The sequence below is a fragment of the Maylandia zebra genome, linkage group LG10 (assembly GCF_041146795.1).
Source record: "Maylandia zebra isolate NMK-2024a linkage group LG10, Mzebra_GT3a, whole genome shotgun sequence".
In the NCBI taxonomy this organism is placed as follows: domain Eukaryota; kingdom Metazoa; phylum Chordata; class Actinopteri; order Cichliformes; family Cichlidae; genus Maylandia; species Maylandia zebra.
Window position 1 is genome coordinate 16,531,432 of NC_135176.1, and position 27,933 is coordinate 16,559,364.

Genomic DNA, 27,933 nt, shown 5'->3' on the forward strand with positions numbered 1-27,933 from the left:
ATTGGAAAAATGCTTTCGTCACATCTAGTCTTAGTTAAAATATTGCAATCTTGGTTTTTGAGAAGCTGATCTTTAATATCATAGTGTTTAGACATCAGTCAGTGTCAGAATCAGAGTGTGAATTCTTAAGACCAAAAAATGGCTGTAAAGTCACTTACCTTGACCTTTAACCACCAAAATCTGTTTTTTTCTCCACGAGTTTAAGTGAAGAATTGTGTAATATTTGAAGAATTTTCCACCGGAGACAAAAGAGCGGAAGCAATCATTGACAGAAAATCCCAATGACATAAACAAAACCCCATCCAGGTAGCGAAAACGATTTTTAAGAAGTGAAAATGTGACAATGTTTAGTCTGTGATGAAAGTAAAATGATGTCTCAAATGAAACGAACAAGCATTTGTCATAAATATAAAACATTTATTGCATTGGCAGTCAGTGGTGTGCATAAAAGAATCGATTCTATACATATTTCACTGAATGAAATCCACACTGGATCAAAAAAAGAGCTTGCCAGCATTTCAGTGACCAAGTCTCAGTCATTACAAAAGATCTGCTTAGCCAAAAAGAACATTTAACTACAAATTTAACTTATACAAGAAAAGCAATACAATATTAGTGTCTGAACTGTGGGTCGCTGAAGTGGTTCCTGGAATTATTTACAGTGGCTTGGCAGATACATAAAGGAAGTGATGCTATAGAGTGGTTTGGTGATTAAACATGAAAAAGGAAGTGCGTGAACTGATGCACAAGCATTCACTTGTCTTGCATTTTCTCCAAGATGGGAACAATCATATCAAACTTGGGTCTCTTGGCTGGGTCTTCATTCATGCAGAGCCTCATCAGCTTACAGATGTGAGGGGAAATCCCCGGGGGAATGGTCGGCCGAAGACCCTCGAGAGACACCTGTTTATATTGGGGCGGTGTTAAGTAGAAAAGCTGCACGTGTTTGTAATGTAATGTTGAAGCCTATGGGCAGATAAATACTGTGTCAACTTACTTTCATGCCTATCTCCATGTGTGAGAGATCAGCAAAGGGGACTTCTCTGGTAACGAGCTCCCACAATAACACAGCGAAACTCCACATGTCTGCAGATCTTCTGTTAATGTCCTCGGGCTTCTTCTGCAAAGCTGAAGAAAGAAAAAAAACCCCATAAACATAAGCACTATAACTTAGATCTTCATTATGTAACTTTACCAGGTAAAACAGCACGACTGCTTCTTAATTGGTACTAAATTATACAGCGCAGTTTCCTCCTGGCTGAAAGACTCATAAAGTCGAAGGAGGCATTTAGTGAGCAGGAAGCAGGAGGGAACAGTGAGTGAGCGAGGAGAAAAACAAAAGGGAATAAATACCTTCAGGAGCCATCCACGCTGGAGAGTACATACGACCAGGACACTGGAAGGACAACTTAGCATCCGCCATACTTATCCTGGCGGTCATGTCCTCATCAATCTGTAGACGAATTACATCTTGTGATCACATCTGATAATAAACATGCGGATATCTAATGAAATAAAAGACAGCAGAAAGGCCTCTCACCATGATGTGCTTACTGTTGAGGTAAAGCCGCGAAACCATTGGTTCTAAGGTGTGGAGGAAAGCCATGCCACTGGCAATGTCCAGTGCAAACTTCACTGCCTGGCTCTGGTCGACCACGAGAGCTGAGGGAACAGAAGGCAGAAGTAGGATATGGGGTTTAATTAAGTGCCATGATACCAACATCTAAATGTCACTTAACTGACTAGCTGACATGAATGAGTGAGATGGGGGGGAGTGAGAGAAATAAGAGAAATAAGTGAGAGAAAGACGCATGCACAAATACGTTTCTTTATCCATAATGTATGAAGCCACACAGCGTCATCCACAGTGGCAAACCTGCCGCAGTCTTAGCTCTTTCAGGCTGAGACAAAAGACAAATTTGAGCCTTTTCATTTTAACGCATGCACACATTGTCAAATGACTTACTGGTGCCCTGGTGTAATATGTTGTAGAGGGATCCGTAGGGCATGTAGTGGGTAATGATTATAGGGTGAGGGGATGGCGGTGACTGACAGGCCCCAAGAACAGGTAGGATGTTTGGGTGAGAAAAAATCCTATCAAGCCACAACAGAAAAAAAAGAGAGATTGTGAAGTGTTTCTAAATATTATTTAATAAATAGCTATTTATTCTAAGCTCAAGATGGTCTGTCTGGGATAAGAAGAGACTAACAGAGAAGAAATGGCCTCAAAGCTTGGTCTGAATCACGAGAATGCTTTGCAAATCCACGAGAAACCACCCCACCATTTGTGTCACCTTTAAAGTTAAGCCCAGCAGCAGTGTTTTTGCATTTCACTGTCACCTATTTTTGCAGTACATGAAAGAGCTTATGTTGCCTCTAATCTTCGGCGCACGCATAACCAGCGCTTTGATGATTGCATCAAGCACAGCCAGGACGTTCCTACTGCGCACTCAGCCTTCCTGGTGAGGTTTCTTTGATTTGGCCTGCTCAAAGGATTCTCTCACCTTCTGTTCTGGTCATTTTATCCCGAGGATGACAGAATTTATTAAAAGTAGATGAGATGGGAATGCAGTTTTGCTCAGGTGATTTAATACTATTCAGAGGACGCTTCAGAATGCTGAAGTCATTCTGTGGGCCCGCCTGGGCCCGTCTTAACACGTTCTGCAGGGTTCGACGGTTATTGCACGATAAGTTCATAACAGAAAACAGGATTAGAAAGTAATGCTTGAGTCACATTGTGAAGGGTCTGGTTTCATCTTATAAAAGAGGTTCATGTTTGCTGTAGAACCCGACTTAGCAAAAATAAAGGGTCCTCTCCTCCATTGCATAAGAATCCTGCACAACATCCTAGCTAATCTTTGACCACAGACTTCACCGGCGGTTCATCGCGGTCATCTGTACTCTACACGAGGACTGTGTTTACCAGTGCATGGCCACCAGGCCAAATGTCGACTGATTCTATGTAACTCAAACAGACGCTAAGCCGACTCAAGATAAGAAACTGCAGCACCAAATGTATTTGCCTCAGTTTACATAAACACGCAGGCTGACAGCATGTGACCCTGTGATGTTTGCCCATGATCCATGACACGAAAAGCAGAGGTGAAACAAGCTTAATTCAAGAATTAAATTATAAAGATAAATTCCCAGGATATGTTTTTTTTTTATTTAAACTATCTCATTTAAAGCTTAAAGCTTAAAATTATGCATTATTAGGGCCAAGATACAGTGTGAATTTAACACCACCAAACTAAGTCACTGAACTGTATGATACATGCAGTGTTAGTGCCTCCTGGAATATTTAGCTTTATGATAAATATGATGACTCCTTGTGCCGTTTACCCACCCAAATTCATAATACAATTGTCCAAATATGGTGAGTTCTGGCTCAAGAATTATGGCAAAGGTCATAAGAGTCGAAATGTAACTCCACAAACCAGTGCGTGCTGTAACAATGGCTAGATCCATCTTTCATATACAGTCAATGCAATGGAATACCGATTCATTGTTCAGATACCACAAGAAGCACTGCTGCCCCAGACCCACCACTATAACCTTTCTCATTCCTACAGTACGGTTATTTGAATCACCTCAGTTTAGGATGTTCCTCGTTGAAGTCTCTGCTCTTCCTGGTGGTCCAGTCTCTCACTTGTAGCACTTTTACTACAATTTCGTCCCCTTGCCACCGACCCTGCCATAACTACAAACAGAGCGCATGGTGTTAAACAGCCGGGGAGCTGAAAAAGACTGGCACGCAGCAATAAAAACAGAGTGCAGCTAACCTCTCCAGACTGGTTTTCATTGATCTTTGCCAGCAGCGAGAGTTGCTTATAATCGATACCAGCCTGCTTGTTGAGGGTGCCATTACCTACAAGGTCAAAAACATCGCTATTATTGCAAACATTCTGCTTTGATATGATGATTGGCCCCTAGAGTGTGGAATAAATGCTACTCACGGGGTCGTGTCCGCATGGTGCCCTTCCAGAAAGTTTCCTTGTATGGAACTTTGATCAGACTCTGGCCCATTTTCTCTGCCTTTTCTAAAAAGAAAACAACAAAAATTAAGAATGCATAATTATTTCCTTTTCAAAAAACCCCTGTTTGTCTGTTAAAATATCCAAAAATAGTCCCCTGTAGCACCTTGTAGCAGCTGTCTTAGGTGAGGCTTGCCTTTGTCCAAAGGTGTTTGTCCATACCTATTGCATATACACACCTGGGCACCACTGGCCACCAGGTCCTAAAAGAAAAAGTGGTCAAACAATGTAATGTGCACAGATTAGATACTGAAGAGCTTCACAGAAAAAGACTGCAGTGACCATCTCTGACCAGAAGAGGGAGCAAAGAGATAATGGTAAAGTAAAGAGAGAGCATCTGTGTATGGGTATATAGTAAAGTACTGCACCTCGGCCACTTCATCCTGGCCCCAGAAGCAGGCGTAGTGGAGCGGGGTGTTCCCGTGCTCATTGACTGTGTTGGGGTCGGCTTTGCACTGGATCAGCTGCCATTAAAAAACAAAAGGGCATAATGATAAATAAGATTTGACCCACCTAAAAAAAAATAAAACACATACACAGACCCACTGATTAACAACACTGTATCTGTATCTGGGTGGCTTTGGTTCAGGAGAGCAGGTCATCTGCTAACTGGAAGGTTGGCAGTTCAGTCGTTCTGAGTTGATCGGTATGTAAATGTGTGTGAATGTCAGATAGCAAGCACTCAGCTCTAGAAAAAAAGTCCCTACGTGAATATATAAAGTGTATTGTATAAAGCGCTGTGTTTACCTTGGCCACGATGTCTCTGTGTCCATGACTTGCGGCGAGATGCAGCGGCGTATCGTCGCCACGGTTCATCACATTTATGCGGGCACCTCGCATGATGAGCATGTCGACAACGCCGTTCTTCCCTTCCCTGCACGCCCAGTGGAGAGGGCTGAAGCCGTGGTCATCACTAAGCCACAGGGCAAGCACAGTACGGGAAGCAAAGAAGACATACTTTTACTGTAAACTTACTTTATAAAGTCTGACAAGTATATTTTCAGTTGATGAAGTGTGTGTCACTGTGAGGTGATGACATTCTTGTTTCGCTGAACTGCATGTAGGAGGATGCTGGCGGCCTCTGACAAAATTGTACATGTGTGGCTTCCTCTATGACATGGAGACACCCAGGTTCTCACACACAGACACACACACACACCAACTGCTAATCTTTATTTAGACTTAAGCATATGCTACTGCACTTTTCCTGCAGCCTATACTCCTCTGGTGACTCCTCTGATGACTGGCATGTGATAAAAATGCCAGTGCAAGCTGGAATAGCTACTAACATATGTAAAGGCGCAAACACTTGCAGCACTGCACTCTAGCAGCCTGCGAGGAGCCCAGGATATCACCTCCATGTGACTTGGCCCTCTTTCACCCGTTTTGCTTTACCTGACCCCAAGGCAGCTGCTGGGGATTCTCGCAGCTCGTTGCAAAGCCACAACCTCTCCACTCTATTTAACAATAAACCCTAAGAGAGCTTGTACAGCCCGTAGGAAGTAGCTCCAGAACTAGGTTAACACTTAAGTGAAATGCCAGTTAGGCACATTCTGTCTGTTCTGATCCAGCACTGTGTGGACAGACAGTGCAGTCTAACCAGCCCTTTGGGCTATAAAAAGTAACAGAAGAGAGAGAAAAAAACTCAGGAATGACAGGGTGGAAAAAACACAGTGGAATCCTGAGCTACACATTCTCTCTCTCTTTCTCCTCATGTCTCTTTATGTCACACGTTTCCAGGGGGCTGATCTGAAACAGCTTTTTTGTTTGTTTGGTAAAATGTTTGTTTCTAAGTTCCCTTTCCTTTTGTACCAGATGTAGAGGTAAAGGAATTCCACTAACATGTAGCACATTTCCCCTGCCGACACATGACGCTTTAATTGCACATTATTAGATATTCTAAAGGTAAAAACAGGCCTGACCGCATAGCTGAGCTTCCTCAGAGTAAGAGCCAAAAAGGAGGCCTCCAGCATAATGAGTGGCCTCTCAAATGTTTATGCGGGACTGCAGAGAGCTGTCTGGGTAGCTCTGTCGGCGAGGGCTTGGCCCTGTATGGAGCTGAAACAGAGGAAATGGTCTTGGCTGTTGCGTGGTTGGCTAGAAGCTCTGCAGCCCTCAGAGGCAACGTCAACAAACTGCACATATATGGCCTGACCAAAGAATGAGATAACTGAGATCTTTAGCAGTGAGGTCTTCTTTTTGGAAAGGGCAGATGTTGACGGGGCTGCACCCTTTGATTAATATAAAATCATCTGGCAGTAATAGTTTGGATTTCACTTTTAATCCCAAAGTGTGGCTTCTTTAAAAGTAGCTGTTTTTTAAACACAACACACTTCTAGAGGGGCAAATCTTAAGCTCTCTGAGTCACGTAAGTTGCTGTGAAACCTCCTCTGAATTACCCATAAGCAGTTTTTGGAAATGACCTCATAAGAAGAAGGGGGGGAAAAAGTACAGACTGTAGCTTAGTGATGCTCAGCAGTACGTGGAGTTGCAGAGCGAGAACAATATGGAAACTATGTGACCAGCTCCAATGCGCCAAAGATCACCTTTTTCTAATGCACACCAGCACACAAAAACACCAAAGAATCATTTGCTTTTAATACAAATTCTTTAAAAGTCCAGGTCTCGTTGCACAGGCTTCAACATCACAGCTGGATTCAGCAGAAAGTCCAGCAGCAGTCCTCTTCAAAGCCTTGTCTGTTTGAATGAGTGTGCACAGTTATCTGCTTACCCCAGGTTGAGGTCATTCTCCGTGTTGTCCAGCCACAGACGAACAGCCACAGAGTTGCCCTCTCTGCACTGTGTGAAGATGTCATCCATGGGTATGCTGCAGGTTCCGCCTGGTTTAAGCTCAGGATCACAGAGCCTGTAAGAGGTTTTATTAAAAGGTTTTCACCCCCTCACACTTAAAAGCTTTGCACACCTTCCAGCACATTATCAGACATCACTCACTTTTGAATCTAGATTGCTATCAGCGCTATTCTGATGGCTGACTAGTTTTAAGGTCCGTGGGCGCCTTAAAAATGATCAAAATGTTAAATTCACTATTTTTGCTGCAAAAATATCCAGAAGCCAGCAGAATATAAAGCCCCCACGTTTCCTCTTGGCTTCATCTGCCTCCGTTGAATCGGATGGGCTGGCCTATTGGATCACTTTGAAAACTACTGTAAAAAAATGTTCAAGTTCAGTCAACAACGAAGCTTCTCGGGTTTGTTGTATGTTTAGGAAAAGTATGAACTGTATAGAAAAAAAGTTTTCAAACCTTTTACCAGCTGGTGAGCGATCGATTTCTTGTTGGTTTCTTTTTCCCCCGCGAAAGTCTGCCGTCTCCTCAAATTTAAGAGCAGGGAATGGTCGCTCCGAGTCCACGCCCCGCTCCTCAGAGCTGATGTGGGCTACAGCTGGAGAGAAGTTCGAGGAGGTGTCCGCTACTGGCAACCATATCCCGGGACACCGAAGCACCAGCGCTCCCTGCTGGAGGCAACGCAACCATGCAAAAGCAAGCAGGGCATTTAGATGTTCTGAGGTCTGCTGAAGCTCATCTTGTAACCAGCAGGTTGCCGGTTCGATCCCCAGCTCTGTCTGTTTTGGTCGTTCTGTCCTTGGGCAAGTCACTTCACCTACCGCCTACTGGTGATGGCAGGTGGCAGGACTAAAAAACTATCTACAGCAGATTAACAGTATCTGAAAGAAACACGGATGAAAAGGCCACACTATCAGTCATGGATTGGCCTCCCCAGAGGTCGGACCTCAACATTGGGAAGCAGTTTGAGATCATGTTGACAGAGAATGGAATCAAAGGCACCCAACAGCCAAAGAAGAGCTTTGAATGTCCTTCAAAAAGCCTAAAGAACTGAAGACTACTTAAAGAAATTACAAGAAAACTTATCTAAGAGAGTTCAAACTGTGTTGAAGAATGTGGCTCAGGGGGTCAGGGGGTTGGGAAGCGCATCTGTAACCGGAAGGTCGCCGGTTCAATCCCTGGGCTCTCTGTCCTGGTCGTTGTGTCCTTGGGCAAGACACTTTACCCTACTGGTGTTGGCCAGAGGGGCCGATGGCGCGATATGGCAGCCTCGCTTCTGTCAGTCTGCCCCAGGGCAGCTGTGGCTACAACCGTAGTTTGCCTCCACCAGTGTGTGAATGTGAGAGTGAATGAATAGTGGCATTGTAAAGCGCTTTGGGTGCCTTGAAAAGCGCTATATAAATCCAATCCATTATTATTAAAGAATAACCCAGTAATTAATGTTGGCTAATTATGAATTTTCATAGCATTTTAATGCATCACAACAGGATTATATATGTATACAAATTAAAACTATTAAGTGTCATAGTTTCATAAACTTGGTTGTTCTTACATAGATTTATTTATTTATTTTTGCCAATTTATAACTTGAAAAATAACAAAACAGCAAGATTTATGTTCTTCAGTTACTTAGTGTTTTTAGGACAAATAACTCCCTATGGCAACGTGAAATCCCCTCATCTGTTTTAACTAGCTTGTTATTGACAAGGAATGTAAATCTCATTGGCTCCCTCTCTGCAGCAGCAGGGCGGTGAAATATTGTGGCAAAAAACATTTTCTCCAAACAACATCAATAACTGGAACCAAACGTCTTCATTCACAGCCATAAGAACGCACAGTTGCTGGCTGTTTATTGCGGCTCTCCTTCTGGATTTAGAGGGTGTGCAACACAGATTGTGCAAACACAGGAAATGATGGGGAGGAGGGGAAGATGATGATATGTGACAAAGGTCGTGAACTGCCTTCAGAGCTACACAAGCCAGAGCACGTGGCGTTCCCCCGACTGTGTTCAGACACCTGAACAGGATGAAGGCGGGATGGCCTTTAATGTTTTCAAACCATAAAAGTAACGTTCTGTCACTGTTATATTTTAAAAGCTGTCATTTTTCAGAGAGGGTCATCCTACCATTTTATAACTTACACTATATACTACACGCTGTACTGTTAAACTGTGCAATTCCAAAAAACATCTGTCTTGGCTAAGCACATCTGGGTAAACACCAGATTGGTCTTTATACCAGGTGTACGATTGTGCTTTGATTTAGAATCATGCATTTATTGTTGAAATCCCCGGCTTTTTTTTTTTTTTTAACTCAGTCCTTTTCACTCCCTGTGTGTATATACACACAACTGCATTTAATCATGAGTAACAACCAAACTCTGACTCTTTCTCCTGTAGTGTGTCCTTTGTCCCATCTCTCTTTGTTCTCTTCTCTTTCCCCTCATCCCAAATTGGTCGTGGCAGATAGCTGCTACTCCCTGAGCATAATCCTGCTGGAGGTTTCTTCCTTTTAAAAGAGTGTTTTCCCTTCCAACTGTCACCCAGCGCTTGTTTTTAGGAGATCACGTGATAGTTGGTGGTTCTTTCTAATAGTTTCGGGTACTTACCTTACAATATAAAGAGCTTTGAGGAGACTCTTGTTATGAATTGGCACTATATAAATAAAATTGAATTGTAGGTACAGATGCACACAAACACACACATGCTGTCAAACAACTCTCATTAGCAAACAACATCACCTTTTATGGGTAGCCTTTTAATGTTAACCTTTTACAATTTTTTCCCTACTGTGTAAGAAGTCACCATAAAATTACTGCACAATTGAAATTCCTATCATGAATGACATTCCTCCTCCTCATGTCTTTTGATCAAAATGATTCATATAACGCTCTTGATCGATAACTGTGTCAAACCTGTAACATGTAATGCCTTTCATGGTCATTAATTGACTTTAGATTCATCTATTGCTGACTAAGGAAAAGGAAAAAAAATGCTGACATTTGGTCACAAGATATCAACTATACCCTATTTATTAGACTCTTTTTGTCCTGATAGGCTCTCTGATTTAGATGCATCTTCTGATAAGTATGAAGAGTTAGATGACGTAAACAGTGCCGGAGAGCTGGCAGAATCAATCTGGCCACCAGCTACTGAAGGCTGAGAAAATCCTCCTGTATATGAAGGTCCAATGCCAGCTTTATCAAGCACTGGAGCATTTAGCGTTTCATTTGTGGGAGTGAGCGGTGTGGCAGCTGATAATTTGAGTTCTGAGGACACAGACGCATCCAGCTCAGCTGGAAGTGGAGATGAGGTGTTGGGAGCATGATGTGTTGCTGAAATTTCAGTCCCAGCAGCTCCAGATGCTGCCTCTTCCTTGGCATTCTCTGCAGCTTTGCTCTCCAGCTCCTCCATCCGCCGCTGGACCATCCGAGGCATCAGCTGCACATAGGTGCCCATTAAACGATGGTTAGATCGAATGAGCTTCCCTGCACAGTTGTCCACACAGCGCTCCTGGAAGGCAAACAGCAGTCAGAGGTAGAAAGCAGAAAACTACAGTATATTGTGATCACACAGTAGATATGCATTAGTAGGCAAATGTGTTATCCACATCCTGGCTGGGACTATTTTTAGTGGTTTGACTGGACTGAAAATATTCAAGCTGCAACATAAAACTGGCTTCTTTATTGCAGGTTAAATTCAGTAAGGGCCTATGAATGCTACAAAGTTTCTCTTTCACAGAGTAGGGTCACAGGCAAAGTCCTCTCTGTCAAAGATGTTACACAACATCAAATGTGTTTGTAAATACAATAAAGCAGCATGACCAGGATGGACAGATTTAGAGATGAGTATATTAAAGAGCTTAGATTTGGCAATTTGGAGACGAAGTTAGAGAGGTAAGGTAGAGAAGGTTTGGACGTGCATAGGAGAGATAGGTGATATATTGGACAAAGTTTGTTGACGGTTGAGACAGTAGGCAGGAAGAAAAGAGGAAAATCCATTGACCACAGAGAAAATTCATGGATATAGTGGAGGAGGGGAAAGGTTGATGTGACAGAGGACGATGCTAGGGGTAAAGTGAGATGAAGGCAGACGATCCGCTGTGGCGACCCCTAAATGGAACAGCCGACAGAAAAAAACACTTGAAAGAAATCGTGTTGAGACGCAGAACACGGCAATCAAACAATACCACCACGTAGCCGACACAGTAACTGTGATCTTCGCTTTTCCTACCTCGTCCATTGTGAGGTTTCTGTAGTTGAAGTTGCTGCTGCATCGCTGGAAGCAGATTTCAGTCATTCGGTTGTAAACCAGAAGAAAATCCCGCAGCTGAAAAACATACATTCACACTCATCATCCAGCCGTGTTGCTGATTGGGTTATAAAGCAGTGACTTAAAGTGACTTACGTTTCTCAGCTGTTGGTCAGGATCCATCATGGAAATTTGTCTACTTCTAAGCTAATATGTTAGCATGAGCGGTGATCAGCTGCGGTACTGAACAAATGATCCCACTTTTAGATTGTCTGGGTTGGGTGACGGTACAAATCGACAAGATATAAGTCACATATAGGCTTTAACAACGGAATATTCGCATTTGAAATAAGCGCACCTGAATAATTCGCAACAACTGCATGACATTCACATGCACGCTGCCATGTTGGTTACGAAGATCGTCTCCGCCCATCAGAGGCTTCACTACGTAGTCTGTGAAAAAAAAAGTTTCCATTTCCGGCTGGTTAGAAAAAAAGTGAAAGATAACATGATGTTTTTTTTTTTTATTTTTTTAAATTTTTGTTATACATTCTTATATTTCGTGTAAATTATCTACCATCATCTCTCTGCCTGTTTGCTACTGTATTTTACTAGCATAGTAGCATTGGGTTGCCGTCTGAAAGGTGGAAGACCTAAATTTATGGTTTATTCAGGTTCGTGCAGGTAACCAAGGTCGTAACCAAACCATGCTATTTAAACTTAATAACAGAAATGAGTTGTTGTACCGTAGCGAGCTTCCTATCATAGTTTGAGAAAAACAGCCGAGAAGCTAGCCAGTCTCTACAGGTAGGCCGCAAGTGGATAATATGACCCTTCACTGCCTCAGAACAAACCACTTTGCTACAATTTAGTTTTTCTCTCTAAAGAACTATGGTTGGCACTCATTACTTAAATTAGTACTTGTGAGTAATCACTACTTAAAAAATACTTAAAAATACAGTATAACTTAACATCCTTTAAAAAGAACAAATCAAAAATAAATCTCCAGCGGCACTTATTACTTAAAAATACTGACCCTTCAATTTGTTTCTTTCTTTTAAGGTCTCTGGTTGCTACTCCTTTGTGCAACTGTATCTGCTGGTAAGTACTTTATGTACTGAAAATAATATCCTAGATTGTTATGGCAGTAGTTACAAATGTTAGAATTTTAGCATCATTTGTGTATTATGAGGTTGAAATACTACAATCTGAGTTCTGTTGTTTATAATACAAAATAAGGTTATGTTCTTTGAAAACAGTATACTTGGCCTCAACCTGTAACTGTCTGAGTAGCAAAATTATTATTAAAGATTTAAAAAAAATAACGCGTTCATAATAATATTGATTATCCTTGATTGCAACCTTTGTCCGTTGTAACCATTGCCAAATAAATTTAGATGACTAATAGCAGTTTTACAAGGAGGTGGAACAGATTAGAAAACCCACTTACAGTTAAGTCCATAGGTTTTTGAACAAAGTACTTTTTTTTTGCTAATATTGCCTCTGTCCATCACCACAGTGGGTTTTAAATCAAACAATCAAGATGTGATTACATTGAGGTGCGAACTTTTAGCTTTAATGTAAGTGCTTTAACAAAAGTATTGTGTTAGTTGTTTTAAAATTGCATGCATTTTTATACATAATCCCCCATTTTCAGAGGCTCAAAAGTATTTTGTAATTGAACAAGCTAACATAATTTAAAAAATTATGACTAGTTTTTAATACTTGGATGGATGTCAACATTTACCTGACGTCCAGAACCCATGGACATCACCAAATGCTGCCTTTTCTGTATTAAGATGTCCAGCATTAACCTTTCCCGCAGTCACCTTCAGTGGTGTGCTTTGGATCGTGAGCTGTTTGTCTCTACTGAACTATTCTATTGAATGTCACACTTACTTTAACAGTTGTTCGAAACGCACTATAGAAATTTAATGCACAATTCACAAGCTGCAGTGTAACCCACTTTATATTTCATATCTGTCATGTAATCTTTGTTTCATCTCATCCCCCCTCCTCTCGCTCTCTTCGCACACATACATGAAACAAATAAGCAACTTAAAAATAACACCTGTTCCAATTACTGCAGGTCACATGTGGCATCATAAGCAAACTGTACAATGATAGCAATCTTACAAAGAAACCACATGCCCGACTACAAGCTGAAAGAGAATTGTTGCATTGCTTTTTCATGGCTGAAATTAACCCTTTAAAGCCTGAGCTGTGAAACAATCGGCAGAAAATTCAAATTCTTGAAAACAGAGAGTTTATTGAGCCATCTGACAAATTTGTTTATAAATTATTATACGTTTTAATTTCCATATATGGTGCTTAATTTGTATTGTATTTGCTACATCTGGCATTTCAGTTTAAAAAGTCACAAAAAAACTGCATGTATCAAATACGATACACTAGGCGTTAAGGGGTTGTGATTATGCAACCACAAATTTGTACTGTGAGTTTGAAAGCCAATGTCATATCTTAATTACTACTAATTTTTTTTTTTTTACTTTACTTTTTTTTTCATTTTATTTTTTTAACTAAAAAATTAATCTTCTTTTGTATTTTCTGTCTCCTCACAGCCACATCATGCAATTTGCAGATTTTTGCTGAGCCTTGCTGAAAGGCAGATAAATACCTTTGAAAATGTACCTCATTTTCTTACCGCTTGATCAAAGTTAAGTCAGCAGTGAAGCACGATTCTCTGCAGGGTCCCCAAAATGGGCGTCAGCTTGGCTGAGCCATTCTTGTGGACTGCATAATCATTTAATTACTCAAATCATTATTATGAAGACGTTACGTAGTTGAATGATTTCCTGCATTGTCAATGTCCCTTTAATACTTTACTGTAACCCAGTCATAAACTTTGGTACTTGGTTGTATGTTTACTCTAAGAGCATAGTATAAAACAGTACATTTTCCTTTGTCTATGTAAAGATAAGTGTGTTGCCTTTTGCTTCTCATCATGTCATATTAGATTACAGAACACATTAAAAGCGTTATCTCTTTTTTCAATTACACGATTAAGATAGATCTAAAAGCTAAGTTGTCAATTCATACTTATTTAAAGAGTAACTTAGGAAATGCCCACTGCAAATCAACTTAATAGGCTACAGTATAAGATTAATACCCATATTTAAATGATAAACTGCTCCTAATTACAACTGATTCTTTATAGAAGCGTGACTTTATAATTTTGAAAACATCCTGTATAAATGACTGCCTTTATGTCCTCATACATGACAGTTACTAACGGTGCCTGTTATCCGTGAAAAGTTTCTTTTGTGACATTCCCATATGTCTGCAAGAGTTGCATCCAAAATGCCCAAGGGCAAAATTTAATCCATAGAGGGGAAGTAGGCCATGGTCAGCTATTGAAAAACTGTCAACAAAGAGTGGGCTGCAGGCTTCTGACTGCTGAGTTCACTCCATAGCTCAATTCCCTCGGCAGATAGCCGGGCAGTAAATTATCCTGCCAAGGGATTACAGTGAGGGAAATAATCATTTAAGCAGATGGCAAATTAGCTCATATGTGCAATAGATTACTAAAGTAACAACCATTGTCATAACCATGACGTGTGAAATCCTACATGACATTTACAACAAAGTAAGGTGCCCACAGGGAAAACAAAATGTCATCACTTATGTCCCACTTAAAGCTTCCCCCCCTTTTTTGTTTTTACTTCTCTGTTTTTTAAACGTTATCGTCACGTTAATGTTATCTTCACCCTTAGCATTACCGAGAGGCGGTTTCACATATGCTGAGCATGTCGAGTTTTTCAGTGAAACATTCCCTCTCAGCACATAGCCAGCGCCCACATCGTGGAAAACAAATGTAAGAAATAATTTCTTCACACCTTTCTATGAGACATCTGGTAATATATGATGATGAGACATCAAAACAGTGAGAGTTCTTCCATGGCCTGTGATGATTTGGTGTTTTCCTCATCTTTTGCAATAAACTGAAAAATTTCCACACGGGCCTTGACATCTAAATGTCACGCAAAGAGTTTCCTTTTAGCTTTATTTACATTTATTACACCCTCTGCATGAAAGGTACACTTTTCTTCCTCTGTTGCTCAATGAGGAGACCTCATCTTGTCTATCTCGGAGAGGAAATTGCTCAACCCTGCAAGCAGTTTGAATATTTTAGGTGACGTAGTTTCATTTTACAGCTGTAGTAATAGACAGTAGTTTGTTTTTTGCACATAAAATAAAATAAAAACCAAAAAGTCTTTTTCAGGTGATATAGATTTCAGTTCAAAACAGTTCGAAACAGTAAAACTTGATATGTTTGTTTAACCGTACTGGTGACCATCCTGGCTAAAGCTACCAATGAAAGGATCTGTGCAGCTCTGAAAGGTTTCTACTTCTGAAAGCTGTTCACATAAACTCCCATTGTTACACTCTTGTTCATCTTTCATTTCTTCACTCTCTTGATTTCCTCCATCCTCGCGCCTTCGCATACTATTCCAACCAACATTCCTCTCCAGCGTCAGATTCTTTTCTCTTTCCATTTCCTCTGTCTGTTGAGCTATTTGTTGACTGTTGAGGTAGATGCTGCTGTGTGAAACCATGGTGCTGGTGTCTCTGGACGGAAGATGAGCATCCATGTCTGCATCCACCTCCAAGAATGTATTCGGAGGAGGTGTGTGGTGGACTGACAGCTGTTCGGGGAAATGATTTCGTCCCTGTGACTGGCTATGCTGATGGCGATGCTTCTTCTTTCGTTTCTTTGCAGTCTTCAGGTCCAGTGAGGCATAATTCAGGTCATTCTGGAAAGGCTGGTTTCAGACAACACAGACAAAAATAGATTGATTGTAAAATTGATTTCAGGTTTTGCTTTACTCTGCACCGGTTTCTGCATCCTATTTAGTGGCTCCTGTGTATGTTCTCATGTATTTGAGTTTGTCGAGTTTATTTTTAGAAGGCTTCAGGCTTAATTGTGTTCATTGGTTCACAGCTTTATTGACCACAAAGAGTCTCTGGTGTCAGTTGCCTTCCGTTTTGAAAGCACTTCTGTAAGCATCAGTTCAACTGATTTGACTGTTGTATTTTTGCACAAAATGTAAGTATTTAGTTTTAGATTGAGCTGACTTCTTGAGTATAGTCAGATAGTCAGTGCAGAACATTATTATACTGTGTGAAATACTGACAGTTGAAGTCCATTTTATGTCATAATATCTATCTTAGTCTCCTTAATGGTTATAAAATGGTTGTAAAAGAAACGATGTAACTGAACTTAGTGTCGAGTTTGGTCAAAATCATAACTGCAAACCGTGTGCAGTAGGACAAAGTGAAAAACAAGTAAAATGAATTCCTACCATCACAAAAAATAGAAAGTAGAAGGAGGGCACGGCAACTAATCAGTTATTTTTGGTTACAATTGTATCTTCAGTTATGGAAATAAGGTAAAATGTTTATTGCGCTGCATTCCATTTCGCAATTTTGTTCTTGTCTTTTGTAATAATTTTGGCGCGTCTCTTTACTCCAGAGCAGTACACTCTTAAAAGCATCAGGCAGTAACAGATTTAGCCAAGATGATGAATAGTCTTTGTTCAAATTCAACAATCACAAGCGCTCAACAAATGAGCATTTTAAAAGTAAGCGACTAACTGTGTCAAACAGTAATTATTTCTTCTTTAATTGAGTAGCGCCGACACAGAAGCATAATGTGTCATCCTTTCACATTTTTAAACGCTATCAATCGACGCGCTAATTTTACATGACTAACATATATTTCACAAGTCACATCATCAGCAAGTAAAGTAATCAATGAAAGAAGTGTAAGAATGACAGAAGAACTATATACACAAGTTACAAGTGCCATTCACATACATTAGTGTGCAGAATACTGTATGTAACAACTCAAAGGAACTTCAAAGAACCTGTGAGTTATGCAGTTAATAGAAATTCTGTAAATAAAGATGGAGTTAAATGAGCTTTTTATTAATTTATGAGAGTCTTATTAGGGTATTTCAAAGTCTATTTCATGTAATAGGAATATGTTAATCCACTAAAATACACTTGCAGATAGATTTGAATAAACTTATGAACAGCACTTACCTTCTTACTTTCTCTTGTGCGTTGCATGGTCATCATCTCATAGCAACCCTCTGCAGAACCTGAAGTAAAACACAAATAATGTTTTCTTTTATTAACAACAATGCCCTTTGTATCATATTTGATACATGAGTTTCTGAGACCTCGTCAACATGATCATACACAACATGATATAGCGAAGAAAAATTGTGGATTTTGTTTTAAGGGCTAATAAACATCTCAGTTCCAAAAAATCAGAATTTTCTGGCTATTTTTTGATGGGTTGGGTCTTACAGGGTTAAACATTCGGACGGAATGCTAATAACAAGACAACTAAATTATAAGTCAACAATTGGGGGGGATGTACAATTAAGGCAAATTTGCACATGTTAATCCATTAAGTTTTAGTCCATATTAAAACATGTTTTCCATGTTTGTTTTTGCCAAAAATGTTTTTGTATATATCAGCAAACCATACACAGTTATACATTAAGGTATACAAGTGTTTCTTAATGCTAACGCACTGATTTTGTCTTGTTTTTTTCGAAACGAGTCAGAAAGCAGACACACTCACTTCTTCTCTCTGTGCTGATGTTGCCATAGATTGGATTTTCCTGTTGCTCATGATGATTGTGGGGATTTTCCCTCTGCTCTTGATGATTAAGGTCATGAAAATAATGCCCTTCATTGTGTGACAGGCTTCAAAATATGAAAGAACATTTGGACAGTTTGTTTAAACAATGTGATGCTATTTGCATATTGTAATTTTATCAAAAAATAAAATGAAAATACTCCAGTATCTATTACTGTTACTTACAATCAAGTGTTGTCTATTGGACTAAATAATACATTGCCAACAAAATAAATAAATAAACAAATATATATTAAAAAACATACGTTTCTTCTTCAGAAGTGTGGGGGCAGCAGGATCCATTTTTTTCTGTGTGAATAAAATATGTTGCAAATTTACAGAAAGTAAAGAGTGCGTTAGAAATAACTGTGAATACATTTAGATTACATATCACCTTACCTCTGCACAAAATAGTTCTTCGCTTGATGCAAAAGATCACATTGAGGCATAAAGAGATCGACAGGGCCACAGATAGCAGCGCCACGGCTACAGTTAGAATATCTACTAAGAGACAAAAACAAAATGACCACTAATATTGAAAAATGACACATTTTAGAACTCAGTGTTCATATTTCAAACCTATTTATTTGCTTGCGCTGTCATTAATATTACAACCCCCTTTCTATGCATCACAGTATCAAAGAGAAAAAGAAATGATTCTAGCATGTTTTCTAAAAACAATTAGATGCTTTAACATTGTTGGACAAATCCAATCACTGATGGTGAAGAGGAGAATTTTTAAGAAAACTACGACCTTGCATACTTTAAAGCCTGATATGGCTACTTTAAAGTTATTAACGTATACAGCTTCGAGTGTTTCTACAAGCGAAGCGTCGTAGGTTTGCTTTTCAAAAATAATCTTTCCCTCTCAGTTTTGTTCACAACTAGAAATTATTGACAAATTTACATAAAATGCTTTTGCCATGTTCCCACAAGCACAACATGCTTAACTACTGTAGACAAAGAACCATACGATTACATACATATATACACAGACATGATTACTAACTCAGTCAGCCTGGAGTTTTGACTTTTATCTTTTGTCCTGCCATAATCATAACATAACTAGAAAAATATTTTTCTAGTATTTTGGAAAATAGCAAATTATACAGAATTATACTTAGCGATATACGACGTATGTGAGATATGAATAATGTTGTGAAATATACATATCATATATATATATATATATATATATATATATATATATATATAGATATATAGATATATATAGATATAGATATAACAGATATGTATAACTTTAAAATTTCTAAAAGGTCTTCATATCCTACCCATATTCCAGCCGTCTTGAAGAAAACGTGTTCTCTGTCTGATACGACTGCTCTCAGGTTACAGGGCATCACGTTGTTTAATCAGTGAGATGTGCAACACTGTAGTCTATTTTTACCCTCCCTCTGTTACCTCGCTGGTATCACGGTACTTTGAAAACTGAATGTTCTTCAGTTACAAACAGGAAGCGAGGTAACCTCATTCTGAGGCACGCAGTCTCAACACTACAGTGGGATACAGAATAATTTCATATAGATCGCTGTATTATAATATAAACATGACAACTGTTTAGAAACGATAGCAACTTTAATATTGTTTGTCACAGTTATAAACAAATACAGTAAAAAACTATCTACAATAAGAAAGCAGAGAATTTCACACAGACTGGTCTGCTCTCAACGTTAGAGTTAAAAAAGAAATAAAGAGTCGAAAAATGGTGAAAACCACAATGTGGTCTTGAACGATAAGCTCACATTTATAGTGTTCTGTCAGCTGTATGCAAGGGCCATTGTTACGTATGCTATGTATATATCAAGAATTTAAATCTTGCATAGACGTAGCGCTTTGTGGTTTAGCTGTTGTGGTTGGAAAATAAGAAAAAAAATGCAGTTGTGAAAAGTTTCCCAGAACATCTACATACGTGAGTGTCTGCAGGGCAGATAAACACAAATGTCGATGGCTAAATAAATATAAGCAGTATCCATTTAAATTGCTCATTAAAACTTAGCAATTCATTAACTCAAAGGATTAAAAAATATATTTAAAAAAACATCAGAGAACTTCACTTGTTAATGTTTATGAAACCCATACTGATTCATATTTTCTTTCATCAAGTGGTTGCTATGTTTCTTTTAGCCATTAAGCCCATGTGGTTTGTGGTTTTAGCCCTGCTTTGTGATCATGATTGTCGCTCTGCGGTACCTGTGGACAACAGGGGTCTTTGATATTAAGACATTTGTAACATTGTTGCATCAACTAAACATACTGAGCTAAATTAGAGAAAATCCTTGGGTTTCTGGGCAGGAAATGCCTCGTCAGACTAATGAATGAAGTATTACAGCAGAAGCAGCATTCCTTTGAAAGATAAAGAAACTATAGAAAGTACACCTTAAAAAGTTCTGTCACTGTGTATGAATTGGTAGTATATGGAGTAAGCAGTACAATATTTGAAACAATGTCACAAGAGAAAAGTAAATAACACAAACACGGTTTAAAAGTCAGTTTAATGAACTTTAATATGCGTTCATTTTCAGCTATTGATATATTTGGGTGCATTTTATACAAAAACAAACAAACAACCCCCCCCCCAAAAAACCTCACAAAGTATATACACAGAGCCACATTTGGAAAATTTCCTGTGACTGGTTTGTAATGAGTAAAAATAACTTCATTCTGTAACTCTCAACATGACCAAGAGAGGACAAAAATTTGAGTCATTCATATTTGAGTCTCTGTTAAAGAGTTGCACCTTGAAATGGGGAAAGAGTCTGTCAGAGTCTCGCTGTGTCTTATTGCTGTATACTTCACTGGAGGTGGAGGGGGTTTGAACGAAGGCGGCGAATCCAGCCTACAAAGACAGAGTCAGAGTGCAAATATTGACTTGTGGCATTGTTAGACAGTTAGTTGAAACCAGAAAGCATTGAGGCAACTTTTGTTGTGATTTGGCGCTATATAAATAAAATTGAATTGAATTGAATGTGGAGGTATGTATTGTAGGTCATGTGTGTCTACTGGAAAATTTGACAGATATCAATATTTTTGAGGTCATTGAGGGTCACCCAGTGCACGACCCTGTGCAGGTGTGGAGGACGGTTGAATGCATAGATAGTAAGGGTTTTACCTGGTTTTTATAACTTGTCTTCTAAAAAGAAAGCCAGCCACGGCGATCAATACCAGCACCGGAACAATGATTACCACCAACAACAGATGAATCGGTGCCGTATCTAAGAAGCAGATTGTGAGAAGGGAAAATGTGATTATTTGTACAGCAACAGCTGCAGTTTCTAACATATTGATTGTCTTGCTCTGGTGAAACCGAGCAAAACTTCAACAAATACTGATAATAAATGTAAAGCTACAACGCAGAAACTTTCTGCCTCTAGGCAGAGAAGTGTGTCTTACAATCCTCCCCCTCAGTTTGTCATGCAGCATCCCTAGAAGTAGATGCTCCTCTTAATGAGTTTTCTACCTGGGAAAGGCCTCTAGCCGGAGGCTGAGCAATATATGATGAAGATGCAGATGGTGAAAGCAAAGAATCTCTGGCTTTTCAGGTTTTGCCTTTTGAGCATTTATATCTGCTGTTTGCCTGTTTACAAGCAATTTTTTTCCCCAACACTGTGACCTTGCCTTGATATTCACAAACCGAAGTGCTCACTTTGTTGGTAGTCCCCAAAGAAAATGCACCAAATGGTCTAATAGCATCACTAACGAGCTAGAGGCAGACTGGCAATGTATAAAAAAATTCTCACATCGTACCGATACATGTTTAGATGTAAATAAAGTAAAATACTGCGGTTTTAAAACTTTACCCTTATTTTCATTTTCTCCATATTTATCTCCAGATGAAGGTCTTTCAGGACTTTTAAAAATGTTTCCTGTGGTGCTGTATTCTTCTGGCGTTGCTGAGGAAATGCCCTCTGGTTGCTCTGTATGTACCTCAGTCTCATTCCTCATCTCATCACTGGCCGATTCTTGCGTTGAGGTCAACATTGTGCTAGGATAGCCTGATTCTGTTGTCCTCTGGACAGTCGTATTGAACAAATCTTGGGTGTGAGAGTGTGTGGTAGGGGATGCTGTGACAGAGATGTGTGTAGAATTTGTAAAAGAGGTTATGTGCTCATCAGCTGTGATTGTAACATTTGTGGTGTTTGGAGCATTTGTAGCAATGAAGGTGGTCCGATCTGTGTGGGTTGAAAGCTCGGGGGTTGGTGATGTTGTAAGGCTGATGCCTGCTGATTCAGTCAAACCCTGTGGTGACACTGTCAAGACAGTGAAAGAAGAAATAATCCTGTTATCAGAATGTACTGTGCAGATTGGTTGTGTCTTCATATTGTAGAAATCTGTAGTCTATCCATCACATTAGAATCATGCTAGCTTGCATTACTGTTTACAACATACTTCAATCTATTGGGAAATAAACTTAATTGCTTGCTCGCCAACACTCAAACTTTACGGTCAGAGCCTCGTATTTAATATGAGATATAGAGCTGTGTGTTCAATGTATTTCCCAAATGTAAAGCTATTCATTGAACCTGCATAAAGAGTAGGGATTATAATTATAGTTGACGAAAACTTTAAATTACCCAATGAAGAGTAATACATCATTAAAACACGGCTCATGTTGGCATTCGGGAGAATATGCATAATCAATACAACTAAAATATTTCAAGTATCTAGAGTTTGAAGCCTTGGGCACAGATTTATGAGGTAACGGTGTTGGCATGAATTTGCAATATCAATAGTACAATGTACAGGTGTTTCTTTTTAATTAGGACAGTTTCTCTTCTGAGTGTAAATTTTAATGCTACCGTGCCTACCCTGATATATACACCCAGAGAGGTTTGATGTCCAATGAGACACAACTGAGATGCCATAGTTTGATAATGTACATTTCTATTAAATTTAGATGAGAGCTACGGGAAATTGTGACCTATTTCGACGTTTTCAGTTCTACATTTGCTGTACTACTCCAATCTGACCAACAGACTGTGCTCTTACCCCATATCACGATTTATAGCTGGTGTTGAGCTACTGTTATAGTGTGCAGTGCGTTGTGTTTGTGTGTTTGTGCTTGTGGTTTGAAACATAGAATGAAAGAACGGGAAGTAAGTTGTGACGTCTGTGTGGCTACTGTTTGTATTTTTTTGTCACGTATTCAAATTCTCATGAGAAGCGTCTACAAAGGATGAAAAAGTAGACAACTGGGGATTATTTTCCTAACTGAGCACAGCCGGCTCACAGCACTCCATCAAACTATTTAACCAGTGGTGGCAGGCAGACCACATGCTGCTTGGTTGTATTGAAATTTAAACTTTTGAATTATGTTTTAGCTGGGTGTATTTCAGTATTCCTTCAAATCCCAATGGACAACCGATTTAAAGCAAATAATTGAGTTTCTTTTTCTTTTTAGTTTTAGTAGTTCCCAATTTATTCCTAGTTCCTTCCACATTCTCATAACATGGCTGGCAGCATCACAATCCTTTGAATCTCTTGCCTTCCCTTCAGCTAATTAAAAATTAAAATTGAGTGAGCTACAGTATAATAACAAAAGTTCAAGTATCAGCTTTCTGGTCCAGTGCAGTTTATTAAGTCATTCAGTCTCTTGGGCCCTCTACTAGATTGCTAATCCAGCCCTCGGGAAATGATGAAATTGAATATGACACAAAGAGGCAAACAGCAGCAATGAACTGAAGACGCTCACCTGTCTTCAAACTTGTGGTTGTCGTTAGCACTGTGACCACAAACTCTTTGCGCACACGTTTGCTTCCTGTGTTGACAGTCAGTGTATAAACCCCTGCATTAGCATCAGTCACCCACCAGAGCTCCAGAGATTCAGTCTCTGACAACAGTTCATCATTCTGGGGCAAAGCATGATTATGTAGCACATAAAAACCTTTTATTTTGAAAAGAAGTCAGAGTTAAATTCAGTTTCAAATTCCAAGTTTCCTTTACCTTGGTCCATCTGTACTGTGCGTTTGGAAATGATGTGCAGCGAATTGTCACATTTTCTCCATTTTGGACTTCAACAGTGCCATTCACATCACACGTTATTTTAATGTCATCTATTGAGGAAAGCATGAGATTAATTAGATTTGTTGATCACACAAAAAACGTAAAAAAAAAAAATCAACCGACTGAGTGATGTGAAAAGCACATTTTGTAATATGTCTTCTGCCAGTGTTGTGATCCCAACATCTTCAACTGAACAAAAGAGTGTGTTGTGTCGTGTGTTATGAGACAAGTAATATGAAAAAGAAAACTGTCTTTTAGCAGAGCTACTAGATGTGTTCTTTTCGTTCTTACTTGGATTTGCTGAGCGGTAAATAGCTGCTGAGATTGGCAGAGACTGAGTGCTCTGATGCAACCTCAAGTAATGTGAAATATATGCAATACAGCATTAGATAGAAAGATGTTGTGTATTTCTATTTAAATATTAAATCCAGGGTGGTCTACAAAGTCTGGTTTAGGTACTTAGATATGGCTTTGTGTGTACTAGGTTCTCTTACCTTTGATTATTAGCTGTGTTTTAACCTTTTTGGATCCATCAGGAAAGGTGGCCATGTCACAAACATAGATGCCTTCATCCGATTTCTTCACATCAGAAAGTATTAGATGGGAACCCAGGACATCTCTACCGTTCTTCTCAATCTGGATGGTAATATTTTGCCAGAATAGATGGAATCCATAAAATTGGCTGTGCAAACCCAGCTTTGTAGTTTTATTTGTTTCCTTACTCCATTCAATGCTGACAATCTTGTTATCAGTAGCACTTTTTAAAGTGCAGGGTAAGGAAACATTCTGGCCCACTACAGCTTCCATCTTTTCATAATAGAACAACTCAACACCCTGGATCCCTGTCAGACACATCAGATAGAGTTAGAAGTGACAAAAGTCAGGACACAAAATCACTTATACTTTGAAGGTGATAAAATAGACTGCAGTCTGCTGGGGTGCAGGCTTAGGATTATAGTAACACAGCTTGTCACACCAGAAGCCAAAACATATTTCAAAACTAATGATAAACATTAATCTTTGCCAGTATATCATAACCCCCCAAAAACATGTGGATATCCAGAATTACCTTGAATAGTAGAAGCAAGAAGTAGAAGACAGAAAACTATTCCCAATGCATTTCCAGCCATTTTTGAGGTCCCCAAACTCATTACGACAAATCAGACTGTATCCATCGAGCCTGATTGAGGCACTCAGGAAAGGCAGAAAGAGTAGAATGTCAACTGAGGTTAAAAAATGGGGAAGAAACTGCGAGACAGGATGGCCTATCTTTACAGGAAGTCGCATAGAGACAGTGACTCATTCGTGTATTATTGAAGCTTTGTGGTAAAAAGAACCTCGTGCAAAGCATACATTTGCAGTAGCATGTGCTTCAGTCACTTCTCCTTTTGTCAGGACTAACTAACAAGAGTCAGACTCATATCATTTTAACAAGAATGATACCAAGGGGACACACAAACCCAAACAAGAAAAAAATTAAAAATGATTTAAATTAAAACCAACTTCTTAATGTGTAGTGTTTGGTTGATACATCAGTCCACTCAGACCTCATCTTTAGTATATCCTTAATACGCCACAGATGAACAACGACATGTGACATAATATGTTGTGATATTATTTAATATAACAAAAACAAAATCAAAATGAAGTACAGCGGTTCAGTCTTCCACAGGATTTAGGAGGGTAAGTAGCATGCAACGCTACAAACAAAAAAACATAAGAGCAACATTGCAGACAATTAGAAAAGAGCTCAAAAAGTATGAGGGCTGTTAGGAGAAAACCTCTTTTCTCAAAAACAAACATGGCAGCACAAGGTAGCACCTAAACAAACCACAAGACTTTTGGAACAATGTCCTTTTGACACACAAGGACAAATTGGAGATGTCTGGCCATAACGCCAGCAAGAGTCGTGTAGCGAAAACATAACACAACATATTAGTTCAAACACCTCACACCAGCTGTCAACCACTGTGGTGGAGGGGAGATGATTTGGGCTTGTTTTGCAGCCACAGTTCACCTTGCAGTGATTGAGTCAACCGTAAACTCCTCTGTAAACTCAGGTATTCTATAGTCAAATTTGAGTCCGACTGTCCAACACACGATGTCAAGCAACAGGACAGTGATTCAGTGTATTGCAGTGGCCCAGTCAAAGTCCAGACAGGAACCACATTGAAATGCTTCAGTGGGATCTTAAGAGAGCGTGAATAAACAAACGTCTACAAACCATAATGACTTGAAGTAAAGAAGAAATTTGCAAATATTTCTCTATGTTAGGTTCAAGGTTCAAGGCTCTTTATTTGTCACATGCATAGTTATACAAGTATAACACACAGTGAAATGTAACCTGACACGCTCCTCGACATGTGCAAAAAGGGGGGGGGGGGGGGGGGGGTAGAGGAAGAACATTATATATATATAGTATATACATGAATAGTGTGAAAAAATAATAGTCACACAGAAAACTCGTTTGTCACACAACACAATAAAGTCTGAAAATAAAACACAGTCACAATGTATAATTAGTATGACCATTGTGAAAAACACAAATAAAACTAGATTGTTAAATGAATAAAAATACATCGCTGCAATCAAAAGAATCTATCTATGCATGCCCGTCACACATCTCGACAGACACGAGCAAATAAAAATATCTTTCCTAATTTAATTTATTTACTTTTCAGTGCGGGCTGTTAGATGTAGGCCTCAGAAGACAAAATGTGCATCGACATATTATAGCAGTTGGCTAAATTGATTGCCTTATATTATCTGTTTGGTTAGCGGTTAACATCTCCAAGCAGAAGTAATTATAAAGCTCGTCACACTTGCTTTGGGATCAAGAGATAAAAAAACAAAAAGTATTACAGAAATAATGGGCAATTTTCAGCAAATATGATTTTATTACTCCAGTAAATAATTTGTTTATCCCATTCATTAGAGACGAGAAACATTGTTCCTGTAAGACGTTGTGTCACAATACTCAAATCGTAATGCATAAATTAATTCTTCAAAGAAAATTGAATCATTTGCATGCGGCTTTGTGAATGATAGCTTCAAATAGCTATATCCAATTAGCACAGATCATAAGAATAAACTGGAAAATTTGGTTAAATCTTCTAACCAAAGGCTGCAAGGATACATGTGTGTAACTAATGAGGGCTGCAGGCCAAGTGAAAGCCGATAATTCCGAAAAATATTTTCGGAAAATTACTCTTCAGGGATTTAAGATTAAGAAAACTGTTGGTAATCTTATTTGATGAATAAGTTGCAACGTTTTAGAGACTGCAGCTTTTTTCAATGTCAAATCTGTGGAAGCAGAGAGAAAGCACTTGTTATTGATATTAGGCCCCCCTAATGCTGTTTTAGTACCCCACAATACCTACTGCTTTCCCACATATTTACTTCTTCACATAGTGCTGGAAGTCTTTTAATTAATTTTGAATATTTATTTTGAACTAAAACTCTCTAAATTAGAAGAAACTGCTGTGAACCATACCTGTGCATATGCTATACTGTGACTGGCTCATATGTTTCACAGTGTGTCTCTCTTATAATTTAACTGATGCCAGTACGATCCAAGTTGCTTTTTAAAAAAAATCTATTTATTATATTATTAATTTAGTTATTTGATAATAGCAGCATCACTTCCACTGTGACTCACAGAAATCTCAAAAATTTCTGCCAATCACATGATCCCTGTGATTACTTCATTAAGTAGTCCAAGAAAAATGTGACAAAAGAATGATAAGTATTCCACTAATTAGAATCAGCGTAATTTCAAATCACTAACCACTGTTCCTGTCATAAAATAAGAATTAGGTGAAAATGAATCATTCTCTCACTCCTTCTATTAACTTACAATTAAAAGAATGAATGAAGAAAACCTCTGTCACTTGTTTTAGTATGCTGTTTCTGCCTTCTTTGATGTGCTGAGAAGGAATGAAAGTGCTCTAACCTGCTGTTGCACCCTGCCCCTCTTGCACACACTATTACTCATAGTCCCAGTCAGAGGTCATGTCTGCTCAGAAAATCTCTGGGCTTCCTAGATACAGGGGAATTGCACTTTTTGCAGCCTATTGCACCAGAACACTAATTGTAAACCTTGTGTGCGCGTGTGCGTGTATGTGTCCGTGTATGTGGGGTGAATTTTTATGCA

General features: G+C 39.1%; 4 protein-coding genes across 7 annotated transcripts; all 4 read right to left on the bottom strand.

Moving 5' to 3' along the window:
• Positions 1-396: 396 nt before the first annotated feature.
• ilk (integrin-linked kinase) lies at positions 397-7,421 on the bottom strand. Of its 2 annotated transcripts, XM_076889190.1 has the most exons (14): positions 7,297-7,421; positions 6,987-7,198; positions 6,766-6,900; positions 4,782-4,947; positions 4,403-4,498; positions 4,141-4,237; positions 3,957-4,040; positions 3,783-3,868; positions 3,591-3,700; positions 1,967-2,094; positions 1,541-1,662; positions 1,354-1,453; positions 998-1,128; positions 397-903 (listed from the first exon to the last, which is right to left on the bottom strand). In XM_076889190.1, exons 3-14 carry the CDS (start codon positions 6,852-6,854, stop codon positions 754-756), a joined length of 1,359 nt encoding a protein of 452 aa, XP_076745305.1. In that variant the 5' UTR covers positions 6,855-6,900; positions 6,987-7,198; positions 7,297-7,421; the 3' UTR covers positions 397-753. The 2 variants fall into 2 exon arrangements, with proteins under 2 accessions (XP_076745305.1, XP_004550097.1); XM_004550040.4 differs by lacking the exon at positions 6,987-7,198.
• Positions 7,422-9,572: 2,151 nt separating this feature from the next.
• timm10b (translocase of inner mitochondrial membrane 10 homolog B (yeast)) lies at positions 9,573-11,539 on the bottom strand. Of its 2 annotated transcripts, XM_004550043.6 has the most exons (4): positions 11,445-11,539; positions 11,243-11,358; positions 11,069-11,164; positions 9,573-10,348 (listed from the first exon to the last, which is right to left on the bottom strand). In XM_004550043.6, the coding sequence occupies exons 2-4, from the start codon at positions 11,270-11,272 to the stop codon at positions 9,863-9,865; spliced, it is 612 nt and encodes a 203-aa protein (XP_004550100.1). In that variant the 5' UTR covers positions 11,273-11,358; positions 11,445-11,539; the 3' UTR covers positions 9,573-9,862. The 2 variants fall into 2 exon arrangements, with proteins under 2 accessions (XP_004550100.1, XP_076745306.1); XM_076889191.1 differs by having other exon boundaries at positions 11,243-11,533.
• A 1,564-nt stretch (positions 11,540-13,103) lies between these two features.
• Positions 13,104-19,118, bottom strand: LOC101478582 (uncharacterized). Of its 2 annotated transcripts, none has more exons than XM_004550044.3 (6): positions 19,052-19,118; positions 18,159-18,263; positions 18,026-18,068; positions 17,703-17,827; positions 17,153-17,211; positions 13,104-15,870 (listed from the first exon to the last, which is right to left on the bottom strand). In XM_004550044.3, exons 1-6 carry the CDS (start codon positions 19,053-19,055, stop codon positions 15,385-15,387), a joined length of 822 nt encoding a protein of 273 aa, XP_004550101.2. In that variant the 5' UTR covers positions 19,056-19,118; the 3' UTR covers positions 13,104-15,384. The 2 variants fall into 2 exon arrangements, with proteins under 2 accessions (XP_004550101.2, XP_004550102.2); XM_004550045.3 differs by having other exon boundaries at positions 18,159-18,260; positions 19,052-19,108.
• A 1,136-nt stretch (positions 19,119-20,254) lies between these two features.
• On the bottom strand, positions 20,255-25,009 carry si:ch1073-15f19.2 (uncharacterized). Its single transcript, XM_004550046.3, has 7 exons — positions 24,850-25,009; positions 24,275-24,622; positions 23,721-23,830; positions 23,470-23,626; positions 21,578-22,027; positions 20,890-20,992; positions 20,255-20,616 (listed from the first exon to the last, which is right to left on the bottom strand). The coding sequence occupies exons 1-7, from the start codon at positions 24,929-24,931 to the stop codon at positions 20,487-20,489; spliced, it is 1,380 nt and encodes a 459-aa protein (XP_004550103.3). The 5' UTR covers positions 24,932-25,009; the 3' UTR covers positions 20,255-20,486.
• Between the last annotated feature and the right edge of the window lie 2,924 nt (positions 25,010-27,933).